At 36.3% G+C, this 25,169-nt stretch overlaps 2 protein-coding genes across 4 annotated transcripts in view; one reads left to right on the plus strand and one right to left on the minus strand.

Annotated features, from left to right (window-relative positions):
• Positions 1-931: 931 nt before the first annotated feature.
• On the minus strand, positions 932-6,345 carry LOC110456023 (mediator of RNA polymerase II transcription subunit 26-like). Its single transcript, XM_021506537.1, has 3 exons — positions 6,134-6,345; positions 3,761-3,835; positions 932-3,235 (listed from the first exon to the last, which is right to left on the minus strand). Exons 1-3 carry the CDS (start codon positions 6,194-6,196, stop codon positions 1,178-1,180), a joined length of 2,196 nt encoding a protein of 731 aa, XP_021362212.1. The 5' UTR covers positions 6,197-6,345; the 3' UTR covers positions 932-1,177.
• A 371-nt stretch (positions 6,346-6,716) lies between these two features.
• Positions 6,717-25,169, plus strand: part of LOC110456020 (protein LTV1 homolog) — a 39,995-nt gene continuing 21,542 nt past the window's right edge. For all 3 annotated transcript variants that reach the window (XR_002463543.1, XR_002463542.1, XM_021506532.1), the window contains exons 1-5: positions 6,717-6,835; positions 10,831-10,965; positions 14,779-14,928; positions 16,340-16,427; positions 17,035-17,179. Coding sequence is in view for 1 of the 3 variants with exons in the window: in XM_021506532.1 (XP_021362207.1) it covers positions 6,833-6,835; positions 10,831-10,965; positions 14,779-14,928; positions 16,340-16,427; positions 17,035-17,179 (521 nt within the window). In the remaining 2 variants the exon portion in view is untranslated. The remainder of the gene's footprint in view (positions 6,836-10,830; positions 10,966-14,778; positions 14,929-16,339; positions 16,428-17,034; positions 17,180-25,169) is intronic.

Genomic DNA, 25,169 nt, shown 5'->3' on the forward strand with positions numbered 1-25,169 from the left:
GAAAGGGTTAACAGAACAGAGTTTCACCCATCGTTTAATTTGACATTGCTCCAAATACAGGATGACCAAAAATTACTGCCATCATTCTTTTGGAGGGAAAATGAGCTCACAAAATATCTACACTATATGCCTGGAGGACATACTTAAATGCATTCTCATACTAGACATGCATAAAATTCATTTAGAAATCACTATTGATGACAAAAATGTTCTACATCAGCATAAAGATCCGTACTCCAAATCCTGAACTTTGTATTCACATAATTGAAAACATAACAAAGTTTGATCTAAATCAATTCAAATATAATGCTGATACCCTGAAACATGAACTCGTTTATAAAACTTTCATACACTCACCTATCAATACAATTATAGGTTTATTAAGACACATTTACCGGTACTGCAGTAGCTAGAGGTATAGCAAGAGGAAAAAAATACATGTACAAACAGAAGGCTACATCCGTTCCAAAATCTCATCCCGAGGGGGAAACAACACTTTACTCGAGACACAAGATTAACATCTAAGTAAAGTTTGTCGAAAACTTTCCAACGACAATTATTATAGGAAAAAATCCAAAATTGTAAATAGGCAATCGTATAATTTTAGGAATTTTTGTAAACATTTGCTTATTACAACTGGACGAGTCAGAAATGTTTCTGTCCTATATTCTATATTTGGGCCCTGCATTTATACAACACTGAATCCTCTTCATCCAGGGACAATTGATAAAATGCTAAAGATCATAATATAATGTTGATCTTCAGTTATCTCTTAAATCAAAGAATCTGTTGGTATTGAATGTTTAGCAAGCAAGAAACTTATCAATATATAAATGTGATAGATGCACAGTACTATTTATATATAAAACAAACAATTTATTCTTAGACCAGTTATAAACACCAACTCAGACTAAATCAATACAAACAAAGATTTTTCTTTTGATTTATTTAATAAATCTGATATCCTCTCTTTGTAATTTAAATTTGACAATTTTACACAAATATTATAACACATGACATATATTAAACTATTACAAATAAAAAAACTGCAAAAACAACTTAACATAAGAAATTGAGAGGTCCTGCATAAATGAAAGCACTAAACTGATGTCGAGTTAACTGTTTCTTCATTTACTTCAGCAGGATTTCAAAACAATATCACGGACTATTTATATAATTATTCATCTATGAGAACATATGGCAAAATATGCAAAACGTCACCATTATATGATGAACTTGACATGGTTTGTGTCCAATCACACCAACTTCCATATGTATTACGGACACCATTTACACCTTCCCACTGTTCCTCTAGCACACGATGAACATCTTGATCACTCACAGACACGCCTTCCACTGGAATAGGTTCAGACACATCCTCTGCATCCTCTGTATACACATTATCATAATCAATAGGTGGAAGCAAATTATAGGCCTCCTCCAAAGTTAATGGTTTTACGCGTTCCTCCGTAGGTACACTATTGCTCTCTGTATCAGCAAGTTCTACCTGTTTAACCTCTGCTGGGCGAAAACTTGTGTCTCCGCCTGAACTGTTCGTCACGTCTACCTCTAGACTCGAGTCATATTTACCAGGTGTATATGGAGATTCTTCTTTGTTGATTTCATATTTATTTGGCGTAACAGATGTTTGTAAAAATTTCTCAACAAGTTCCGTTTTTGTCTTGCTGAGAGTAAGATGAGACCTGATAGGAGTGGAGGTGTCCGGTTTCAGTCTCCGTTTTTTACCCACTCCTGGAGGAAGTACAGAATCGGGCACATCAGATTCTTTGTGTATCTGATTTGTCTCTATATCTCGGATAACACTACGTCCCAATGCTGCGCTGCCACTCTTTGCTTGCAAGTCTGCTATTAGCTGGGCTGTGGTTTTCACTTTGGGCGTCTTCCCAGATAATGTTGCTTTTTCTGATGTCACTTTTGGTGTGGTATCAGTTTTTAACAACAGATTAACATTTCTCTTATTTGAAAAACTGCCTTTGCCATCGGGAGTTGAAGCACTGGGGCTATGTCCAATTTCTGATAAACTTGCATCAATGCTTGATAATGTGGATTGCAAGGAGCCATTCATAGCTTTTTTGTATGATCCGCTACAATTATCACTGTTTTGCATACGTGCAATTTTACTGGGGTGCCCCGAGCCGTTCACATCCTCTCGTGATCGCTTTTTGTTGGCAACATTAGTTTTTACATTCAAGCTTTGATCTGGCTTTGTAGCCTTAATAGCCTTTGGTGGAGAGACTGTTTTAGAGACTAAAGGAACGTCACTGGAATGATTTGAACTGTTCTGGTGTCTTTCCTCAGTGTTATTATGTATGGATGAGTTTGATAAACTCTCATGAGATAGATTTCTAGGCAACCTCCCTCCAGATTGTTCAGGCCCATTACAGACTGACTGTGGGGTCAGGGGCCTACTAGTACTTCCACATTCTGAGGGTGTGAGAGGTCTGCCCAGACTGGATTCTATAGAGCCTGATGGAGATGCTGCACGACTGGAATTCTCAAGTACTGCTACCTTAGACGAGTTGATGGATACCTTAGACGAGTTGATGGATACCTTAGGCGAGTTGATGGATACCTTAGGCGAGTTGATGGATACCTTAGGCGAGTTGATGGATACCTTAGGCGAGTTGATGGATACCTTAGGCGAGTTGACAATTTTTTGGTTAAGACAATATTTCGGAGAATCAGTTCTTATTAGGTTTGGAGATTGTCCCATCTTGGAATTCTGAGGCAAATTGGGTGTATTTGGTTTACTTCTACCTCGTTGTTGTAATTGCTGATTAGGAGTATTTGGTTTACTGTTGAAAGTTGCCGGACTCTGTGGCAGTTTTGGTGTACTTGGTTTACTTTTAATTCTTTGAGATAGCTGCAAGTTTGGTGTTGTTGGTTTCACCGAATGTGATTTTGAAGGACTAGATCGAACACTTGCATTTTGTGCATTCACTCTGTTTAGTGCCGGAGACACTAACTTTTGTGGGAACGCTGGACTGTTAGGACAAGATGACGCATCACCACCCTGAAGAGACGACCACTGGGTGTGCTTTCTAGCTATCGTTTCTCCATTATCTTTATCACCATTAACAGGACCATGATCGGACTGTGGAGTGGCTGATATAAGTTTCTGCCAGTTCCGCACCAGTTTCTTTGCTCGTTTGGCCAATTGATCATTAGAAGTTTTCCTTCTAAGTTCATTGACAGTCCTGCCGATCCTTGTTTGCTGTAAACAAAAAGAAAAGGACATCTCATCATGTATTTATGAAACTTGATTTGATCAAAATTCTTTCAACCACAGGTTAATTTGCCATATATATAACCCTTCCCTTCTCATGCAGTCTTTTTTTATTTTTTATTTTACACAATATTGTGTGCCCCCCCCCCCCCCATCTAAATAAAAGGATATTTTAAACAAATCAAATAATACTTGCAAGTAATGTGTGAAGTTTTTCATTAAAGACAAAGTTGAAAATAGTTTAATTTTAATTACTGTCCTAAGGTCATTTAAGAACATCAGTGATAACTGATAAATGTCTTGGTCCATTATGTGGTATCGGTGATTAGGAAGGCGATACTCCATAATGGACCAAGACATTTATGAGTACAGTTGAATGTTCAAAAATTGAATCAATCTTTCCTACTCTCTATCCTGTCCATGAGAATTGTACATGTAGTGCTTTCCTTACAATGTAGAAGTTGGATAGCAGAAATTGCCACGTCTTATTATAAACAAAAGACATTCACAAACCTCCAAGGCCTCTCGGGTGATTGGATATGTCTCCAACACGGTGATGACCGCCAAAACTCCTGCCATATCGACCACCTGCAAAACACAGAGAAATAATTATTACTGTTCAAATAAATAGGTTTAATGAGATATAAAAGAAAACATTAACGCTAGACTGCTAGTAAAATTGTTCAAATTATTTTGTTCAGTAAGTGATAGTTGTTATGGAAAGACATCTACTTTATAAAATATATAACACAGAATGAGAATTTACTGTTGGAAATATCCCTAACCGATATGTGGACCAAAAAGTGCAGTCTCATCTTGCGTCCCTGATGACACCATTTTCACACAAGTTTCCCATTTAATTTATACTCTAAACACTAGTGCTGTCCATCATAGGAAAAGCAGAATTTGGTGACTTTCAATTGACCACAATAGACATTATATTTTCAAAATCATAATCTAAAACATGTAATCCCTTATAGTTTCAATTTTGAGATGTATGAAGTGTTAGTGCAATGGAACATCATTTCTTGTGTATCTGGAAAGGTTTATAGTGGATGGTAGGTTAACGGTTAATGGTTAACATTTAAGAATCAACTACATTCTGTCAAGAGTTACAGTCTGGTTCCAAACAGGATTGCAGACAAATCAATGTGCAACTGATTTGAAATTTGTCTGCAATCCTGGTCAATATTATTGGGACTGTAATTCTGAACTGAATACAGTTAAATATTTTCTAAATGGTTCAGTCAACATTAAGTATCAGCCAGCTATCTCCAACACTGACACAACACAATTGTAATGATTGAACAATTGACCCTCACCCCATGTTACTGCGTCTCATAGCACACTGCTCACTTGGCAAGGTTTACAAAGTTGCAATGCATAATTATAACCCCCCCAAAAAAAGAATAGAATAAGATTGAATGATATATTATTTTAGTTGTCAATTGATATTTTTTACAAAATGTCCTGTAAACAATCTGCATGCAGCAAGATGCAATTATCTCACATACACCCAGTCAGTACAGTAACAGAGAAATATTGCAGAATTTCACCATGGTATTTAAATTTCAAGTTTAAAGCTTAATATCTATTACCAAACTGTTAGCGGTACATCTCTTAAATTTTAAAACCCTTAACGTTTCCATCTTTGATATCCAATCGAAAAAAGTGATCAAAATATTCATCATCAAGGTGTTACAGGCGATTTATATTTTGTCACAACATTCTAATGGTGATGATCTATTAGAAGATATATGAATTTAATCCCCCCTTAAGAATTTAATTTGTTTAGTTAGAAATCGTATTTGATTAAATATCTCAAGTATGTGCTATCCATTTTAACATTTGACTCGCCAATCAAAGGAGAAAGATTGACATGACTTTTCTTTTTACATGATCATAATAGTAAAATAGAGACATTGTTAGCTACTGTATAGTGTACATTTATGTATGTCAGTATGTAAGGCTGCATAGTATTTATTTTTTTAACTCATCTAAGTTTCCTGAAACATGAATCAACTTAAGTTTCGGGGTAAAAATCACAACAAAACTACATCATATTATACTACAGGATGTAAGCCACACAATGCAGTTTAGATAGTCAATACATCCATGTAATAAGTAAAGTTAATCAATTACAATCCAAACAGATTCTAATGCAACCATGTAGATAAGGCCTAATATCTTGATCTATTAATAGAGAGGAAATGCAAGAGATGACCCAAGATGACACTAAGAAGTGTATAAACCATACTACACGTGCACCAATACTGTAGCTTTTCAAAATAAAGTTTAGCATTAGAAATTCAGGCAATACCTATCTAAACACCACAGCATCAGTCCATACCTGAGGGACCATTCCATTTTATTGTACTTATAAGCAATCAATAAATACTGCGATGAAGTTCAGATACTTTGATCCAAAACCATGTGGTTTCATCGGCTATATTTAGACAATGGTGAAGGGATACTGTGAGGATCAAATGACCGGTTTCGTGGCGATTTCATTACATGTACCCAACTGGTGTGCGTGTAAATTAAGCGACACGTTTCTAGCCATAAGCCCAAGGCAACAAAATGTGCCAGACACACGACAGCAGTCATAATATGACTGCACAAATAAGGGCAACTTGTATAATATTCACTATGCAATTGTTTTTCGATAATTATTATCATGTTCATAGATCGAATAAATAGCATTAAAACCGACATTAATGGTAGAATTTTAGACCAGCCTTAATTATATCGGACCATGCACGCGACAACAGCACAACTTTCTCCCAAACTGCAACAGTCGTGTATCGGACTGTTCACTATCGGCCACCTTCCTCATGCCGGGACAAAAAACATCGCATAACCGCATCCAAATACCAAATTTCTTACATTATTATCTTCATCAAGAGCCTTCAGCAACTTCTCCTTTATTTCGACAGGAGTACACTGCATTGGGATGCCCAAAAGCCCCCAACTGAAGGGAATTCAGCCAACAGAGTGACCGATATCGTCCCACCAGTATGGCGGCCCTCCATACATTGTGCGAATCTGTGCAGCGCATTGACATCTGGGAAGCCTCTCCAATAGCGTGACGTAGAATGACGAACGACAGCTCGGCCTAACTCGTGCGCCAATCGACCCCACGTGATTATGCTAATGTGGTAATATGACGTAGAAAAAAGAGTGCCCATTTGAAATTAGAAATTACGAACTAAGACCATTTCAGTGGTATTTCTAATGCGTCTATTACACAGTGAATTTATTTGAGCTACTAAAGCAGGTGAACTTTTTGTATCATAACAGCATGTTATAAACTTAAATAATCAGTTGTAAATATTTTCCACTAGATGGCGTTCTGGATATGACCTTTTCGGAAATGTATCGGTTAATTTTATTGGTGAATTAAATGTTTTTCTTATGTGTCTTTTGATTGGATACATCATTAGTCGTTCGGAAGCTTGGGCATTTTCTTTCTTTGTAAGGGCAGTTATTGAAAGGTTCCGATAACAAAAAAGTATTTCCGGCATGTAAAGACTGAAAATTGCAGAATCGTCATGAAATAATGCATTAACAGCAAGTCTGGTTAAAATGGTAGGTAACAGTTTGAGTAAGCAAACACTTTCAAGATACGGGAAGTGTATGTCCGATTAAAACACCTGTAAATTGTAATGTATTGTTTAGCACGTCCCGTTTCCAAACGTAACACGACCACGTGTTCCGTGCTCCATCCCCCCCCACAAGACATACTTACCACAAACATTGTACTGTACTTACCTCGTCACCGGGGGTTAATTACAAATGACTGAAATACACATGCTTTACTGATATGGGTCACAGCACACATGTGGTTAGAACTATAACTGTATTTTTCTTTATTATAAATGTAAAATTACCAAAAAAATGATTCGATGTTTATTTTTATATTAAAAAAATAAATATAAAATCTTCTTTTCAAAGTGTCATTTTCGTTTTAAAAGAAAATTATGTGAAAATAATTCAAAATACCTATTCCAAATAGGTTGATACAACTCTTATATTACATGTCTTGACAGCTATATAGCTAATTGGTATTGTAGTAGGACGAGGAATAGTGATAAAGATGGTGCCATCGCTGGGGCTCAAACTCGCGACCCTTGGCTCTCCAGCCCAATGTTCTACTGCTGAGCTAAAGGGATAGCTCGAGTTTCCTCCAGCCTTTTCACTACTCCTACAACATAAGAGGCCGCTGTCAGCCTTTTTTTAAATCGGATATGATTTTGCCTAAGTATCTCTCTGTGTAAACCTCTAATACTGTTGGAGTAGCCCTGACACCAGACTTAAGACCATTTTACATATTGATGTATGGTGTGGGGCCACAGCCGCTACTATATGAAAATGTGGAATTCTACCACACCGTTTGGTATCGGGGAGTTTTGAGGTGGTGACAACAAAAGTCTACTATGACACAACACATCCCTCCACATATATCGATAAATGGATTATTTATTGATTCAAATCAGCTCTTATTATCACAGAGTCCTCAGTTTCAATCGTTTATAAACCTCCTACCTGAGCAAACACCATTTTGCAGGTCATTGGAGTGACTAATCAACAAACCGTACTGATCTGGACCAAAAACGGAAAATATTATTCTTGTTTAGAAGATTTCTGGACTGTGTCTTTTTGTTTACTAGTCACTCCCAGATACCAAACAGTGTAGGGAATTCCACATTTTCATATAGTAGTGTGCTCTAGCCCCACACCAGACATCTATCAGTTAAAATGTTAAAGTCTGGTGTGCATGTCGGGGCCAGTGGAAACCCAAGCTATTGGTAGTGTACTGGACGTAGAGCAGGGGTTCATTCTTTATCTTAATAAAGAAGTTTTGTATTTTAATTAGAAATTAAACGCCAGTGCTTATTTCAAGAAAGGAAAAATACTCTGCCAGACCAGGATTCAAACCTGTGACCTTATAAGGACGCTTTAATCTGGTTGCTGTTCTTGACTCTGTCAAGTTCTGCTACATTCTTCTCTTTATACCTTCCCACCCCCCAACAAAGTTAGAGGGGGGGAGGGGTATACTGGATTCAGCTTGTCTGTCCATCTGATATGGTGATATATTGCAATACAGAATGAATATACATTTGTATTGCGAAATGAAACCTGATATGTTGTCATAGGAAAGATGTGCTCATTTTTAGGTCACCTGAGACAAAGGCTATTTTAATCGCCTTTTGTCCGTCGTCCGTACATTTTCGACTTCTCAGAAACCGCGGATCCAATTTCAATAAAAAAAATTGCAGGAATCTTCCTTGGTCAAATATGCACCAAAATTGTGAATAATTTGGTTCCCTACCCTAGAGGCTCTGAGGGGCGGGGCTAAAAGTGGTCAAATTGGCTTAAAATTTTAAAATCTTCTCAAGACCCAGATATACTGGAAACCAATACTCTTCAAAGGTGGAAGGGTCCTGTGGTACTTTATCAAAATTGTGAATTTCATGACCCTCAAGCTTGATGTTTGCCCCTGGGGAGGGGGTGAAATTTACTATAGTTTATATAGGAACATGCAACTTTTGGGTATATTTTGTTCATTTTCTACTGGAAATCATTCAGACTTGATTTACATTATAACCATGAGATGACAGTTTGATACTTTGACATAACTAACCCTGTCTCGACCCCAGGGGCTGAGGGGCGGAACCCAAATGGGATCATTTAGCCAGAAATTTCATCTTCTCCAGACTGAGATAGGCTGGAAATCAATACTCATCATAGATGGAAGGGTCTTGAGGTGCTTTATCAAAATTTGTGAATTTTATGACTCCCAAGACTCCATGTTTGCCCCTGGGGAGAGGGCGAAAGTTTACTATAGTTTAGTTAGGAAAATGATACTTTTGGGTATGTTTGGTTCATTTTCAATTGGAAATTATTCAAACTTGACAGACATTATAACTATGAAACGACAGTTTGATACTTTGACAGATTGGGCCCGGGCCCGCCCCAAGGGCTGAGGGACAGGGCTAAAAGGGGTCGAATTTGCTTAAATTAAAAAATCTTATCCAGACCAAGATATGCTGGAAACAAATAATCAACATAGATGGAAGGGTCTTAAAGCGCTTTATCCCCTGGGGATGGGGTAAAGTTTACTATAGTTATATAGAAAAATGATACTTTTGGGTATATTTGGTTCATTTCCAATTGGAAATCAACTCAGTTGACCGTTAAGGCCCATGGGCCTATTGTTATAATAATAAGTTTTCAGAATGTTATCAAACTTAATCATGTATAATATGGATCTCAAAGATTTTAGATTTTTGTCAAACCAACCATCTATTACAAAATTGGAACTAATTCCCACCACTATTAAAAGCCTGTTTTATGCTTATTGGCATATCTGTTAGAATTTGTTGTAGTTTGCAAAGTTAAAACACCAAGCAGAATGAGATACATAAAAATAAGATTTTAAAAAAATATTGTGATACAGCAATGCAATATTTCATCTCTGTATTGTGGTACGATATGATATACCTGTGTATTGCGATATTACCTGTTTTCCAATATATTGCGACAGCCCTACATTTGTCCATTTATGGCCTCATCAGGCAATTGTGAACTTTTAGCCATAAGTTGTCTGATGAACTCATTAATGGGCAAAAGCATTAGCGACTCTGTGTAACTGTTTGTTTATCTTTATTATACCGATCCAACCGACACTTTTTATTGATACATATTGCAGATACACAGGGATACAAGTGACTGATAACAACTGTTGATAAAATGCTGTACATGTCATTGTCCTGTTATCTCCCTTGTTGTGATGAACACCTGTCTGTGTTATCAGGTTTGGGCAGGTACTCTTTACCTACAAAGTTTAATTTTCATATGTCCATGTACAGCATCGGTTCTGCTTAAATACATTGAGTAATTTCTAAAGGACTAACTTCAACATGTTAAATTTCTGTGAACGTTGGTCAAGTTTGCAAACAATCATTATTCATCTCTGTGGCTACAGAAACACCACACTACATTCATGTCAATGTAATACTGCTCTCATTGATGAAATGCTGCTTTAACACCAGTTACTTTCAAATAACTGGTATGAAATATTTCTGTCGCAGAGACAGCTGTTCACTTAATATATATCAGACGTATTATTATCTTAAGTTTCATTTTAACCTTATATACATGTAATGTATTATAATAATTTTTGCACTGAAATATATGAATATAATTTCAATGTTTGAATACAGTAAATATAGATTAACATTAATGCGTTACTGAGAGAACATATTTCATTTATAGCAGGCTGTATTGTTGTTGTGGAATATTGGTATCATTCTTCTTTGCTTACAGCTTATTTTCTTTTGTAAGGTCAAAATATGAATAAGAATATTTAAACAATTATTAAAACAAAATGTAAATGTCCTAGATTTCAAAACGATCACTCAGAAAATATGAGTACCAGGTAAACAAAATATACAGTGTATTTTCATTCGTTGTAAAAAGATTAATTTGAAAAGTTGTCACTTGATTAATGTAAAAATGCTAGATATGGCACGATCCTTATTTACAAATGGTCTTGAAATAAGTTTTCTATCGGTTTTAAGCCTGGGAAGAAGAAGCCGTTCATTGACAAGAAGAATGCAGTGACCTTCCACCTTGTCCACAGAAGTCAGAAGGACCCACTTCAGGCCAGCGAGGAGGCGTCCAAGCATGTCCTGCTGCAAGCTGTCACTAAAAAGGTTAGCCAGCAGAACCTAAGCATCATGTCGGTGAAGAAGAGTTAATCTAAAAACAGGCTTTTTGGTCATAAAAACCTATTTCTAGAAACATTATCAATGAAAATATGATGCATTAAAAGTCACTATACTGCTGTACAGTTGCTAATATTCACGAGGGTTTTAATTTTGCGAATGCATTTAAATTTGCAAAATAAAAACCCTCATGAATATATTTTGAGATAGTCAGGTTGTTCGATGCTATTAGTTATAAGCAATTGGAATTCTTTGCGAGGTGTTCTGAAAAAGACTTACCGAAATTGTGATGGAGGTTAGAAGACTGGTGAGTGGTCGACTATTTGAAGTTGACTGAAATAATTTCTCACCACATCTTACCGCTGTTTATTTTCCAAAAGTTCACTTAATATGTTTGTAGGTGTAGCTTGGTGGGGAGGAATATGTTGATGTTATGTTTTGTTGTTTGGACTTGATGAAGCAGAAGGAGGAGGAACACAAGTATACTGTTATATTTGTGTGAGTAGAGCTTGGTGGGGAGGATGAACACAAGTATAATGTTATATTCGTGTGGGTAGAGCTTGGTGGGGAGGAGGAACACAAGTATAATGTTATATTCGTGTGGGTAGAGCTTGGTTGGGAGGACGAACACAAGTATAATGTAATATTCGTGTGGTTAGAGCTTGGTGGGGAGGAGGAACACAAGTATAATGTTATATTCTTGTGGTTAGAGCTTGGTGGGGAGGAGGAACACAAGTTTAATGTTATATTCGTGTGGGTAGAGCTTGGTGGGGAGGACGAACACAAGCATAATGTTATTTGTGTGGGTAGAGGTTGGTGGGGAGGAGGAACACAAGTATAATGTTATATTAGTGTGGGTAGAGCTTGGTGGGGAGGAGGAACACCAGTATAATGTTATATTTGTGTGGGTAGAGCTTGGTGGGGAGGAGGAACACCAGTATAATGTTATATTTGTGTGGGTAGAGCTTGGTGGGGAGGACGAACACAAGTTTAATGTTATATTCGTGTGGGTAGAGCTTGGTGGGGAGGATCAACACCAGTATAATGTTATATTCGTGTGGGTAGAGCTTGGTGGGGAGGATGAACACAAGTATAATGTTATATTCGTGCAGGTAGAGCTTGGTGGGGAGGACGAACACAAGTTTAATGTTATATTCGTGTGGGTAGAGCTTGGTGGGGAGGAGGAACACAAGTATAATGTTATATTTGTGTGGGTAGAGCTTGGTGGGGAGGAGGAACACAAGTATAATGTTATATTTGTGTGGGTAGAGCTTGGTGGGGAGGAGGAACACAAGTATAATGTTATATTTGTGTGGGTAGAGCTTGGTGGGGAGGAGGAACACAAGTATAATGTTATATTTGTGTGGGTAGAGCTTGGTGGGGAGGAGGAACACAAGTATAATGTTATATTTGTGTGGGTAGAGCTTGGTGGGGAGGAGGAACACAAGTATAATGTTATATTTGTGTGGGTAGAGCTTGGTGGGGAGGAGGAACACAAGTATAATGTTATATTTGTGTGGGTAGAGCTTGGTGGGGAGGAGGAACACAAGTATAATGTTATATTTGTGTGGGTAGAGCTTGGTGGGGAGGAGGAACACAAGTATAATGTTATATTTGTGTGGGTAGAGCTTGGTGGGGAGGAGGAACACAAGTATAATGTTATATTTGTGTGGGTAGAGCTTGGTGGGGAGGAGGAACACAAGTATAATGTTATATTTGTGTGGGTAGAGCTTGGTGGGGAGGAGGAACACAAGTATAATGTTATATTTGTGTGGGTAGAGCTTGGTGGGGAGGAGGAACACAAGTATAATGTTATATTTGTGTGGGTAGAGCTTGGTGGGGAGGAGGAACACAAGTATAATGTTATATTTGTGTGGGTAGAGCTTGGTGGGGAGGAGGAACACAAGTATAATGTTATATTTGTGTGGGTAGAGCTTGGTGGGGAGGAGGAACACAAGTATAATGTTATATTTGTGTGGGTAGAGCTTGGTGGGGAGGAGGAACACAAGTATAATGTTATATTTGTGTGGGTAGAGCTTGGTGGGGAGGAGGAACACAAGTATAATGTTATATTTGTGTGGGTAGAGCTTGGTGGGGAGGAGGAACACAAGTATAATGTTATATTTGTGTGGGTAGAGCTTGGTGGGGAGGAGGAACACAAGTATAATGTTATATTTGTGTGGGTAGAGCTTGGTGGGGAGGAGGAACACAAGTATAATGTTATATTTGTGTGGGTAGAGCTTGGTGGGGAGGAGGAACACAAGTATAATGTTATATTTGTGTGGGTAGAGCTTGGTGGGGAGGAGGAACACAAGTATAATGTTATATTTGTGTGGGTAGAGCTTGGTGGGGAGGAGGAACACAAGTATAATGTTATATTTGTGTGGGTAGAGCTTGGTGGGGAGGAGGAACACAAGTATAATGTTATATTTGTGTGGGTAGAGCTTGGTGGGGAGGAGGAACACAAGTATAATGTTATATTTGTGTGGGTAGAGCTTGGTGGGGAGGAGGAACACAAGTATAATGTTATATTTGTGTGGGTAGAGCTTGGTGGGGAGGAGGAACACAAGTATAATGTTATATTTGTGTGGGTAGAGCTTGGTGGGGAGGAGGAACACAAGTATAATGTTATATTTGTGTGGGTAGAGCTTGGTGGGGAGGAGGAACACAAGTATAATGTTATATTTGTGTGGGTAGAGCTTGGTGGGGAGGAGGAACACAAGTATAATGTTATATTTGTGTGGGTAGAGCTTGGTGGGGAGGAGGAACACAAGTATAATGTTATATTTGTGTGGGTAGAGCTTGGTGGGGAGGAGGAACACAAGTATAATGTTATATTTGTGTGGGTAGAGCTTGGTGGGGAGGAGGAACACAAGTATAATGTTATATTTGTGTGGGTAGAGCTTGGTGGGGAGGAGGAACACAAGTATAATGTTATATTTGTGTGGGTAGAGCTTGGTGGGGAGGAGGAACACAAGTATAATGTTATATTTGTGTGGGTAGAGCTTGGTGGGGAGGAGGAACACAAGTATAATGTTATATTTGTGTGGGTAGAGCTTGGTGGGGAGGAGGAACACAAGTATAATGTTATATTTGTGTGGGTAGAGCTTGGTGGGGAGGAGGAACACAAGTATAATGTTATATTTGTGTGGGTAGAGCTTGGTGGGGAGGAGGAACACAAGTATAATGTTATATTTGTGTGGGTAGAGCTTGGTGGGGAGGAGGAACACAAGTATAATGTTATATTTGTGTGGGTAGAGCTTGGTGGGGAGGAGGAACACAAGTATAATGTTATATTTGTGTGGGTAGAGCTTGGTGGGGAGGAGGAACACAAGTATAATGTTATATTTGTGTGGGTAGAGCTTGGTGGGGAGGAGGAACACAAGTATAATGTTATATTTGTGTGGGTAGAGCTTGGTGGGGAGGAGGAACACAAGTATAATGTTATATTTGTGTGGGTAGAGCTTGGTGGGGAGGAGGAACACAAGTATAATGTTATATTTGTGTGGGTAGAGCTTGGTGGGGAGGAGGAACACAAGTATAATGTTATATTTGTGTGGGTAGAGCTTGGTGGGGAGGAGGAACACAAGTATAATGTTATATTTGTGTGGGTAGAGCTTGGTGGGGAGGAGGAACACAAGTATAATGTTATATTTGTGTGGGTAGAGCTTGGTGGGGAGGAGGAACACAAGTATAATGTTATATTCGTGTGGGTAGAGGAATGCAAGTTTGTTGTGTTTTGTGTGTGTTGGTACAGTGTGGTAGATAAAACAGTGTTGAAATATTTAATTCTGTTGTCAGGACTTTGAAGAGAAGAAAGAGGAGGAACAAAAGTATGGGGTATTTTACGATGATGAGTACGACTACATGCAGCACCTGCGAGAAACTAACGAAGCGTGCGAGCTGGAGGCTGTTGACGTCAACCGTATACCATCAAGACAGGAGCAGCAGGTATAGAACAGATTTAGTGGTTTATATTATCAGTATCAGATCTATTTTTATAATATGTTATTCGCAAGAACTTTTTTGCCTTGCAAATTTTAAGAATATGGAACAATCTTCCGGAAAATGTGATATTAGCACCGAATGTAAACACTTTTAAAACTAGACTGGATAAGCATTGGGGGAACCAGGAACGCTTGTATAATTATAGATCTGAGATACGTTAATGATCCAAGTCCAGGAACGCCGGTATAATTATAGATATGAGATATGTTAATGATCCAAGTCCAGGAATGCCGGTATAATTATAGATATGAGATACGTTAATGATCCAAGCCCAGGAACGCCTGTATAATTATAGATCTGAGATACGTTAATGATCAAAGTCCAGGAACGCCGGTATAATTATAGATATGAGATATGTTAATGATCCAAGCCCAGGAACGCCTGTATAATTATAGATCTGAGATACGTTAATGATCCAAGTCCAGGAACGTCTATATAATTATAGATCTGAGATACGTAAATGATCCAAGTCCAGGAACGCCTGTATAATTATAGATCTGAGATACGTTAACGATCAAAGTCCAGGAACGCCTGTATAATTATAGATCTGAGATACGTTAACGATCAAAGTCCAGGAACGCCTGTATAATTATAGATCTGAGATACGTTAATGATCCAAGTCCAGGAACGCCGGTATAATTATAGATCTGAGATACGTAATGATCCAAGTCCAGGAACGCCTGTATAATTATAGATCTGAGATACGTTAATGATCAAAGTCCAGGAAATCCTGTATAATTATAGATCTGAGATACGTTAATGATCCAAGTAACGTCACATTCATCTGTTGTTAAACATTTCAATGTTATGATTTAAAGTCCGGTGAAGAGGATCTTTATATATCCTGTTTTGGTCAATAAACTTCACTTGTTTCAAGAGTTTTATATATATACACTAATGTATTTTGTAAGTTGGTACATATTGATATATATATATATTTATTAATTTGAAGATTAATTTATTGAATTTTATCTCCAGCCTGCCTTTATAGAATTATTGTAGATTATACACGGAAATTTAAAGACAAGTCAGTGATGATACATCAAAGTTGATTACATTACACATAACCAAATAAAAAAGAAAAACATTTCTGATTATTAGTGAAGTAGATGTTATTAATAGTTGACATTAATCACAATGATATTTGATCATTGACAATAGTCACAATGATACTTGATCATTGACAATAGTTACAATGATATTGCTAATACTTTATTTCACGAAACTTTCACTGTATATTTACCTATGTACTAATGTTAAATGTACCTGGTCCATTCGTTAACCAAACTTTGTATAAATGAAATAAGGTGCCTCCAAACATTTCCTGTTTTACACCACAAACCTTTCCTTTCAGGCTGCTAAAATCCAACTCCCATCCACAGCGTTTGCATCAGATATAGAAACTGGAGTAGGGCTTTTAAATAAGGCAGCCCCTAGCACAGGTAAACATTAATGGATATTTTTGAAAGCCTAACAGATATGAGGTCAACTGCGAGTAAGTATAGAGAAGGTTCCATGGCTCAAAATGCTCTGATTTCTTTTAAATTGTAAGTCATTGAACCTTTAGCTTGTTTTGACTAATAACAAATTCAAAGTATGTCAAGGTGTTCAGAACCACTGCTGATACTTTTAAAGCCAAAGAAAATCTGTATGCTTTCAATTTTCTGATTGTATGCAATCATGACTAAAGATTTAGAATTGAAAATTGTATTAAAAGACTGGAATTTTAAGTTGGTTGATATAATAACACAGAACACTATACTAGAGCTGAAGTAGGAAAGTCGTCATTTGTGTTTTAAAATCTATTTTCGTTTTCTGGACCCTGAAAAATTTTGATTGTGTGAATATTTTAAACCTGACTGTATCTAACCTTCACAAGGACCCTAAAAGCATCTGTTGTTTGAAGCTTGACTATCTATACAGGGCCAAAGCTTGACTGGGACCCTGGAAACATCTGTTGTTTAAAAAGCTTGAATATCTATACAGGGCCAAAGCTTGACTGGGACCCTGAAAACATCTGTTGTTTAAAATGCTTGACTATCTATACAGGGCCAAAGCTTGACTGGGACCCGGAGATAGTTGCGGCTCTTGATGATGATTTCAAGTTTGACGATCCTAACAACCAGCTAGATGATGATTTCATGGAACTGGCTAACGCTGAGGGGACGTTTGCAGACGGAAAAGAATTGGACAGGTGAGAATTGGATAAATAATTTGAACAAATCTAAACAGCGTAGAGGGAAGGGTATTAATTCAGTGAGTGAGTAAAGGAAAACATTGTGTACTCAAAAGACAGATGGTATTAGAAGGAACAAACTGGACAGTAAGGAGGTGATGGTTTCAGACAGGACAAAATGGTGAAGCCAGCGTGAAGGTTTCAGACAGGACAAAATGGTGAAGCCAGGGTGATGGTTTCAGACAGGACAAAATGGTGAAGCCAAGGTGGTGGTTTCAGACAGGACAAAATGGTGAAGCCAAGGTGATGGTTTCAGACAGGACAAAATGGTGAAGCCAGGGTGATAAGTTAATAGTTCATTAAATAAAAATATTTCTTGCAACATACCTTGATCAGAAAATTTACAAAAACATGAAAATACTTCTTTGAATAAAGGAAATGTAAATATCCACGTAATTATTTTAAACAAAACAAGGATACTGAAGATTTGATAATGTACACGTAAGTTATGAGGAAACACATGATATTTCGTTACCCGAGCTCAATGAAGAGACCTTATCATGGAACCCCTGAAGTTTGCAAAAAATATGTGGTGGGGGGACTTATAAAAATGGCTCAATAATGCCTAAAATAATGGTAATTTGTTGTCAAGAATGTTGTTAGAATTTCTGGTGGATTATGTCAGCCGATTTTCAGTTTTGATAATGCTTAAAAATTGAAGTAGACATATCAAATGAAAAGAAATTGTAATTCTCACTACAGTAAGCTTCCAGTGTAAATGGCAATAATACCACATTTATTGATCCACCTGACGATAGGAACCTATCTGGTATATTGATAGATGGAAGAAATATCTGTCTTTGTTGGCAGAATTACTGCAAATTGGAAAAATTGAAACAACTACCTTCATCTCCCTAATTCATGCGCACAAATGATGATCTTTCGATACCTGAGCTCTATGAAGAGATCTTATCATGGAACCTCTGAAGTGTGTGTGTTAATCTAAGAAGTCCTGTTAATACTATTGTGACACTGGGAAGTATTTAGAAGGAGTAAAGGTGACAGTCAAGTCCTTGTTTAAAGGAGATACGTGTAACAGTAGAGAAGTCTAGAGAGAGATCCTTGTTTTATGTATCTTTTTGTTAATATTTTATTCACTGTAGAATTGGAATCAAGACGTATAACAATTTGTATGTGGTGTAATTCAGCATTAAAGAATACTGAAGAAAAGTTCCAAGTCCTCTATCGAGTAAGTTAGAGGGAGGACAGAATAGCAGTACCATAGTAAACATTGATAGCTGTAACAGGTTTTGTGTCTGATGATGACTTTGTGTAGTAAACACATTATGCTTACAATTAATCACATATAAAAAAACTAGTGTATTTTAAGGATTGAAAGACTCTTGTTTATAATATATCTGCAGCGTTGTGATTGTGATAAGGATGTGACATACAGATGATGTATACACAGATACCTGACCTCACTGAAGAGATCTTATCTAAGGAACCTCTGATGTATTAGTACAAATGTTAATTTTTATTGATTACATAAAATATTGAGGGTTAGAAAAAAGCAACTATTTTTGTTCTATTCAATTCTTCTTTTTTGGTGAAATGAAACTTTTTCCAGGTCTTGATTAAAAATAACCTATCTTCTACCTATACTAGTTATCCTGGCTAGTTCAGTGTAATGTGTGTGATACCTATTGCCAGTATTGGTATTATAATGGTAAACTTCTTTATTAAATCTGCAAAGGTCTTGTCTGATATAGGAGGTAGACTTTTCTCACCTGTAAAACTTGGCAATGGACCAAAACTTTAATTTCGACGCAAGCAGTCAGTTTATTTACCATGAATCAATGATGGCACTGCCATCGGTAGACACGTCAGCTATTCAGAGCAAATTACAATACTGAAAGAAAAAAATGATCCAGTAAACAATTTACATTTTATTTTTTATTTTTTCATTTCCTTCGTCTCCCCTACCATAATCCATCACATTTAACAGAGGACAGTTACTGTAAGTAAATACTTGTCCCAATAATTCCACACACAGATATGATGATCTTTCGATACCTGAGCTCTATGAAGAGATGTTATCATGGAACCTCTGAAGTGTGTGTGTTAATGTGTTTGAATGAAGGGAAGCTCATAATTACAACCAAACTATGTCTTGAGTAACTTGTATGAAAAAACAATGATGGTGAAATAACCATTTTCAAAGAAAATCAGCAACATTGTTCCGAGTTTACAAATGTGACCAGGAGAGATCAAGATTTGAACCCTGAACCACTAATTGTTAGACTGTAGCACCAACAAAATGTTGTTACTCGTTTTAGATAGTATTTTCTTTTTCTAGATTTCATAAAATAGCTGACAATTACGATATCATATCATTCCATTGTTGGCTTGTTAATGATGGCAAGGGTTTTCATCGATAAGTAGGGACTTGAATTAATTTTTAAAATACTAGCTATAGAATCCTTTAAAATGCCAGTACCTTAAAACATTTATTCGCATCAAAGTCCTTTTAAGGAGGTGACAAGTGTCTGGATTGAAAACACGAGTTGACGTTGTCCCCTTCAATAATCCATTCACAATAATTAGAGGAAACATTACTTTAAGTAAATACTTGTCCCAATAATTCCACACACAGATATGATGATCTTTCGATACCTGAGCTCTATGAAGAGATCTTATCATGGAACCTCTGAAGTGTGTTTGTTAATCTAAGAAGTCCTGTTTAATACTATTGTGACACTGGGAAGTATTTAGAAGGAGTAAAGGTGGCCGTCAAGTCCTTGTTTAAAGGAGATACATGTAACAGTAGAGCAGTCTCGAGAGAGATCCTTGTTTTTGTATCTTTTTGTTAATATTTTATTCCCTGTAGTATTGGATCAAGACATATAACAATCGTTTGTGGTGTAATTCAGCATTAAAGAATACTGAAGAAAAGTTCCAAGTCCTCTGTCGAGTAAGTTAGAGGAAGGACAGAATAGCAGTACCATTGTAAACATTGATAGCTGTAACAGGTTTTGTGTCTGATGATGACTTTGTGTAGTAAACACATTATCCTTACAATTAATCACATATTAAAAAAACTAGTGTATTTTAAGGATTGAAAGACTCTTGCTTATAATATCTGCAACGTTGTGAGTGTTGATAAGGATGTCACATACAGATGATGTATACACAGATACCTGACCTCACTGAAGAGATCTTATCTAAGGAACCTCTGATGTATAGTTGTATAGTGTACAAATGTTAATTTTTATTGATTACATAAAATATTGAGGGTTAGAAAAAAAGCGACTATTTTTGTTCTATTCAATTCTTCTTTTTTGGTGAAATGAAACTTTTTCCAGGTCTTGATTAAAAATAACCTATCTTCTACCTATACTAGTTATCCTGGCTAGTTCAGTGTAATGTGTGTGATACCTATTGCCAGTATTGGTATTATAATGGTAAACTTCTTTATTAAATCTACAAGGGTTTTGTCTGATATAGGAGGTAGACTTTTCTCACCTGTAAAACTTGGCAATTGACCAAAACTTTAATTTCGACGCAAGCAGTCAGTTTATTTACCATGAATCAATGATGACACTGCCATCAGTAGACACGGTAACTATTAAGGGCGAATTACGATACCGGGGGGAAATAATTGATCCAGTAAACAATTTACATTTTATATAAAAAAAATCATTTCCTTCGTCTCCCCTACCATAATCCATCAACTTTAACAGAGGACACATTACTTTAAGTAAATACTTGTCCCAATAATTCCACACACAGATATGATGATCTTTCGATACCTGAGCTCTATGAAGAGATCTTATCATGGAACCTCTGAAGTGTGTGTGTTAATGTGTTCGAATGAAGGGAAGCTCATATTTTTAACCAAACTATGTCTTGAGTAACTTGTATGAAAAAATAATGATGGTGAAATAACCATTTTCAAAGAAAATCAGCAGCATTGTTCCGAGTTTACAAATGTGACCAGGAGAGATTAGGATTAGAACCTTGAACCACTAATTGTTAGACTGGTGCACCAACAAAATGTTGTTACTCGTTTAAAATAGTATTTTCTTTTTCTAGATTTCATAGAATAGCTGACAATAACGACAACATATCATTCCATTGCTGGCTTGTTAATGAAGGCAAGGGTTTTCATCGATAAGAAGGGACTTGAATTAATTTTTAAAATACTAGCTATGGAATCGTTTAAAATGCCAGTACCTTAAAACATTTATTCGCATCAAATTCCTTTTAAGGAGGTGACAAGTGTCTGGATTGAAAACACCTGACCTCACTGAAGAGATCTTATCTAAGGAACCTCTGATGTATAGTGTACAAATGTTAATTTTTATTGATTACATAAAATATTGAGGGTTAGAAAAAAGCAACTATTTTTGTTCTATTCAATTCTTCTTTTTTGGTGAAATGAAACTTTTTCAAGGTCTTGATTAGAAATAACCTATCTTCTACCTATACTAGTTACCCTGGCTAGTTCAGTGTAATGTGTGTGATACCTATTGCCAGTATTGGTATTATAATGGTAAACTTCTTTATTAAATCTGCAAGAGTTTTGTTTGATAAAGGAGGTAGACTTTTCTCACCTGAAAAACTTGGCAATTGACCAAAACTTTAATTTCGACGCAAGCAGGCAGTTTATTTACCATGAATCAATGATGGCACTGCCATCGGTAGACACGGTAACTATTAAGAGCGAATTACAATACCGAAAAAAAAAATTGATCCAGAAAACAATTTACATTTTATAGATTTTTTTTTCATTTCCTTCGTCTCCCCTACCATACCCATCACATTTAACAGAGGACACGTTACTGTAAGTAAATACTTGTCCCAATAATTCCACACACAGATATGATGATCTTTCGATACCTGAGCTCTATGAAGAGATCTTATCATGGAACCTCTGAAGTGTGTGTGTTAATGTGTTTGAATGAAGGGAAGCTCATATTTTTAACCAAACTATGTCTTGAGTAACTTGTATGAAAAAATAATGATGATGAAATAACCATTTTCAAAGAAAATCAGCAACATTGTTCCGAGTTTACAAATGTGACCAGGAGAGATCAAGATTTGAACCCTGAACCACTAATTGTTAGACTGTAGCACCAACAAAATGTTGTTACTCGTTTTAAAAAGTATTTTCTTTTTCTAGATTTCATAAAATAGCTGACAATTATGATATCATATCATTCCATTGTTGGCTTGTTAATGATGGCAAGGGTTTTCATCGATAAGTAGGGACTTGAATTAATTTTTAAACTACTAGCTATGGAATCCTTTAAAATGCCAGTACCTTAAAACATTTATTCGCATCAAAGTCCTTTTAAGGAGGTGACAAGTGTCTGGATTGAAAACACGAGTTGACGTTGTCCCCTTCAATAATCCATTCACAATAATTAGAGGAAACATTACTTTAAGTAAATACTTGTCCCAATAATTTCACACACAGATATGATGATCTTTCGATACCTGAGCTCTATGAAGAGATCTTATCATGGAACCTCTGAAGTGTGTGTGTTAATCTAAGAAGTCCTGTTTAATACTATTGTGACAATGGGAAGTATTTAGAAGGAGTAAAGGTGACCGTCAAGTCCTTGTTTAAAGGAGATACGTGTAACAGTGGAGCAGTCTAGGGAGAGATCCTTGTTTTATGTATCTTTTTGTTAATATTTTATTCACTGTAGGATTGGAATCAAGACGTATAACAATCGTATGTGGTGGTAATCAGCATTAACGAATACTGAAGAAAAGTTCCAAGTCCTCTGTCGAGTAAGTTAGAGGAAGGACATAATAGCAGTACCATTGTAAACATTGATAGCTGTAACAGGTTTTGTGTCTGATGATGTCTTTGTGTAGTAAACACATTATCCTTACAATTAATCACATATAAAAAAACTAGTGTATTTTAAGGATTGAAAGACTCTTGTTTATAATGATATCTGCAGCATTGTGAATGTTAAAAAGGATGCCACATACAGATGATGTATACACAGATACCTGACCTCACTGAAGAGATCTTATCTAAGGAACCTGTGATGTATAGTGTACAAATGTTGAATTTTTATTGATTACATAAATAATTGAGGGAAAGAAAAAAAAAGCAACTATTTTTTTCTATTCAATTCTTCGTTTTTGGTGAAATGAAACTTTTTCCAGGTCTTGATTAGAAATAACCTATCTTCTACCTATACTAGTTACCCTGGCTAGTTCAGTGTAATGTGTGTGATACCTATTGCCAGTATTGGTATTATAATGGTAAACTTCTTGATTAAATCTGCAAGGGTTTTGTCTGATATAGGAGGTCGACTTTTCTCACCTGTAAAACTTGGCAATTGACCAAACCGTTAATTTCGACATGAGCAGTCAGTTTATTTACCATGAATCAATAATGAGACTGCCATCAGTAGACACGGTAACTATTAGGGTGAATTACGATACCGAAAAAAATTGATCCAGTAAACAATTTACATTTTATAGATTTTTTTTTCATTTCCTTCGTCTCCCCTACCATAATCCATAACATTTAACAGAGGACACATTACTTTAAGTAAATACTTGTCCCAATAATTTCACATACAGATATGATGATCTTTCGATACCTGATCTTTATGAAGAGATCTTATCATGGAACCTCTGAAGTGTGTGTGTTAATGTGTTTGAATGAAGGGAAGCTCATATTTTTAACCAAACTATGTCTTGAGTAACTTGTATGAAAAAATAATGATGGTGAAATAACCATTTTCAAAGAAAATCAGCAACATTGTTCCGAGTTTACAAATGTAACCAGGAGAGATCAGGATTAGAACCCTGAACCACTAATTGTTAGACTGGTGCACCAACAAAATGTTGTATTTGATTTAAATAGAATTTTCTTTTTCTAGATTTCATAGAATAGCTGACAATTACGACAACATATCATTCCATTGTTGGCTTGTTAATGATGGCAAGGGTTTTCAGCGATTAGTAGGGACTTGAATTAATGTTAAAAATACTAGCTATAGAATCTTTTAAAATGCCCATACCTTAAAAAATGTATTCGCATCAAAGTCCTTTTAAGGAGGTGACAAGTGTCTGGATTGAAAACATGAGTTGATATTGTCCCCTTCCATAATCCATTCACAATAATTAGAGGAAACATTAATTTAAGTAAGTACTTGTCCCAATAATTCCGCACACAGGTATGATGATCTTTCGATACCTGAGCTCTGTGAAGAGATCTTATCATGGAACCTCTGAAGTGTGTGTGTTAATCTAAGAAGTCCTGTTAATACTATTGTGACAATGGGAAGTATTTAGAAGGAGTAAAGGTGACCGTCAAGTCCTTGTTTAAAGGAGATACGTGTAACAGTAGAGCAGTCTAGAGAGAGATCCTTGTTTTATGTATCTTTTTGTTAATATTTTATTCCCTGTAGTATTGGAATCAAGACGTATAACAATTGTATGTGGTGTAATTCAGCATTAAAGAATACTGAAGAAAAGTTCTAAGTTCTCTATCGAGTAAGTTAGAGGAAGGACAGAATAGCAGTACCATAGTAAACATTGATAGCTGTAACAGGTTTTGTGTCTGATGATGACTTTGTGTAGTAAACACATTATGCTTACAATTAATCACATATTAAAATAACTAGTGTATTTTAAGGATTGAAAGACTCTTGTTTATAATATATCTGCAGCGTTGTGAGTGTTTATAAAGATGTCACATACAGATGATGTATACACAGATACCTGACCTCACTGAAGAGATCTTATCTAAGGAACCTCTGATGTATGGTGTATAAATATCAATTATTAATATCTATTGCATGAAATATTGAGGTAAAGAAAAAAAGAACCATTTTGTCTGTTATCATTTTCCCATTATTGGTGAAATGAAACATTTTTTCCAAGTCTTGTTAAAAAATATATTATCTTCCATCTCTGCTTTTTGCTAGTTCAGTCAAGGGCATCAATTAACTTTCAGTTCTATGTCAGTCTC

Source organism: Mizuhopecten yessoensis, unplaced genomic scaffold (genome assembly GCF_002113885.1).
Source record: "Mizuhopecten yessoensis strain PY_sf001 unplaced genomic scaffold, ASM211388v2 scaffold8469, whole genome shotgun sequence".
Taxonomy (NCBI): Eukaryota; Metazoa; Mollusca; class Bivalvia; order Pectinida; family Pectinidae; genus Mizuhopecten; species Mizuhopecten yessoensis.

Coding starts and splice junctions, on each gene's coding strand:
- LOC110456023 (XM_021506537.1), bottom strand. CDS start 6,196: ATGCAGTGTACTCCTGTCGAAATAAAGGAGAAGTTGCTGAAGGCTCTT. Junction 3,836..6,133: donor CTCTTGATGAAGATAATAAT/GTAAGAAATTTG, acceptor TGTGTTTTGCAG/GTGGTCGATATGGCAGGAGT. Junction 3,236..3,760: donor TCACCCGAGAGGCCTTGGAG/GTTTGTGAATGT, acceptor TTTTGTTTACAG/CAAACAAGGATCGGCAGGAC.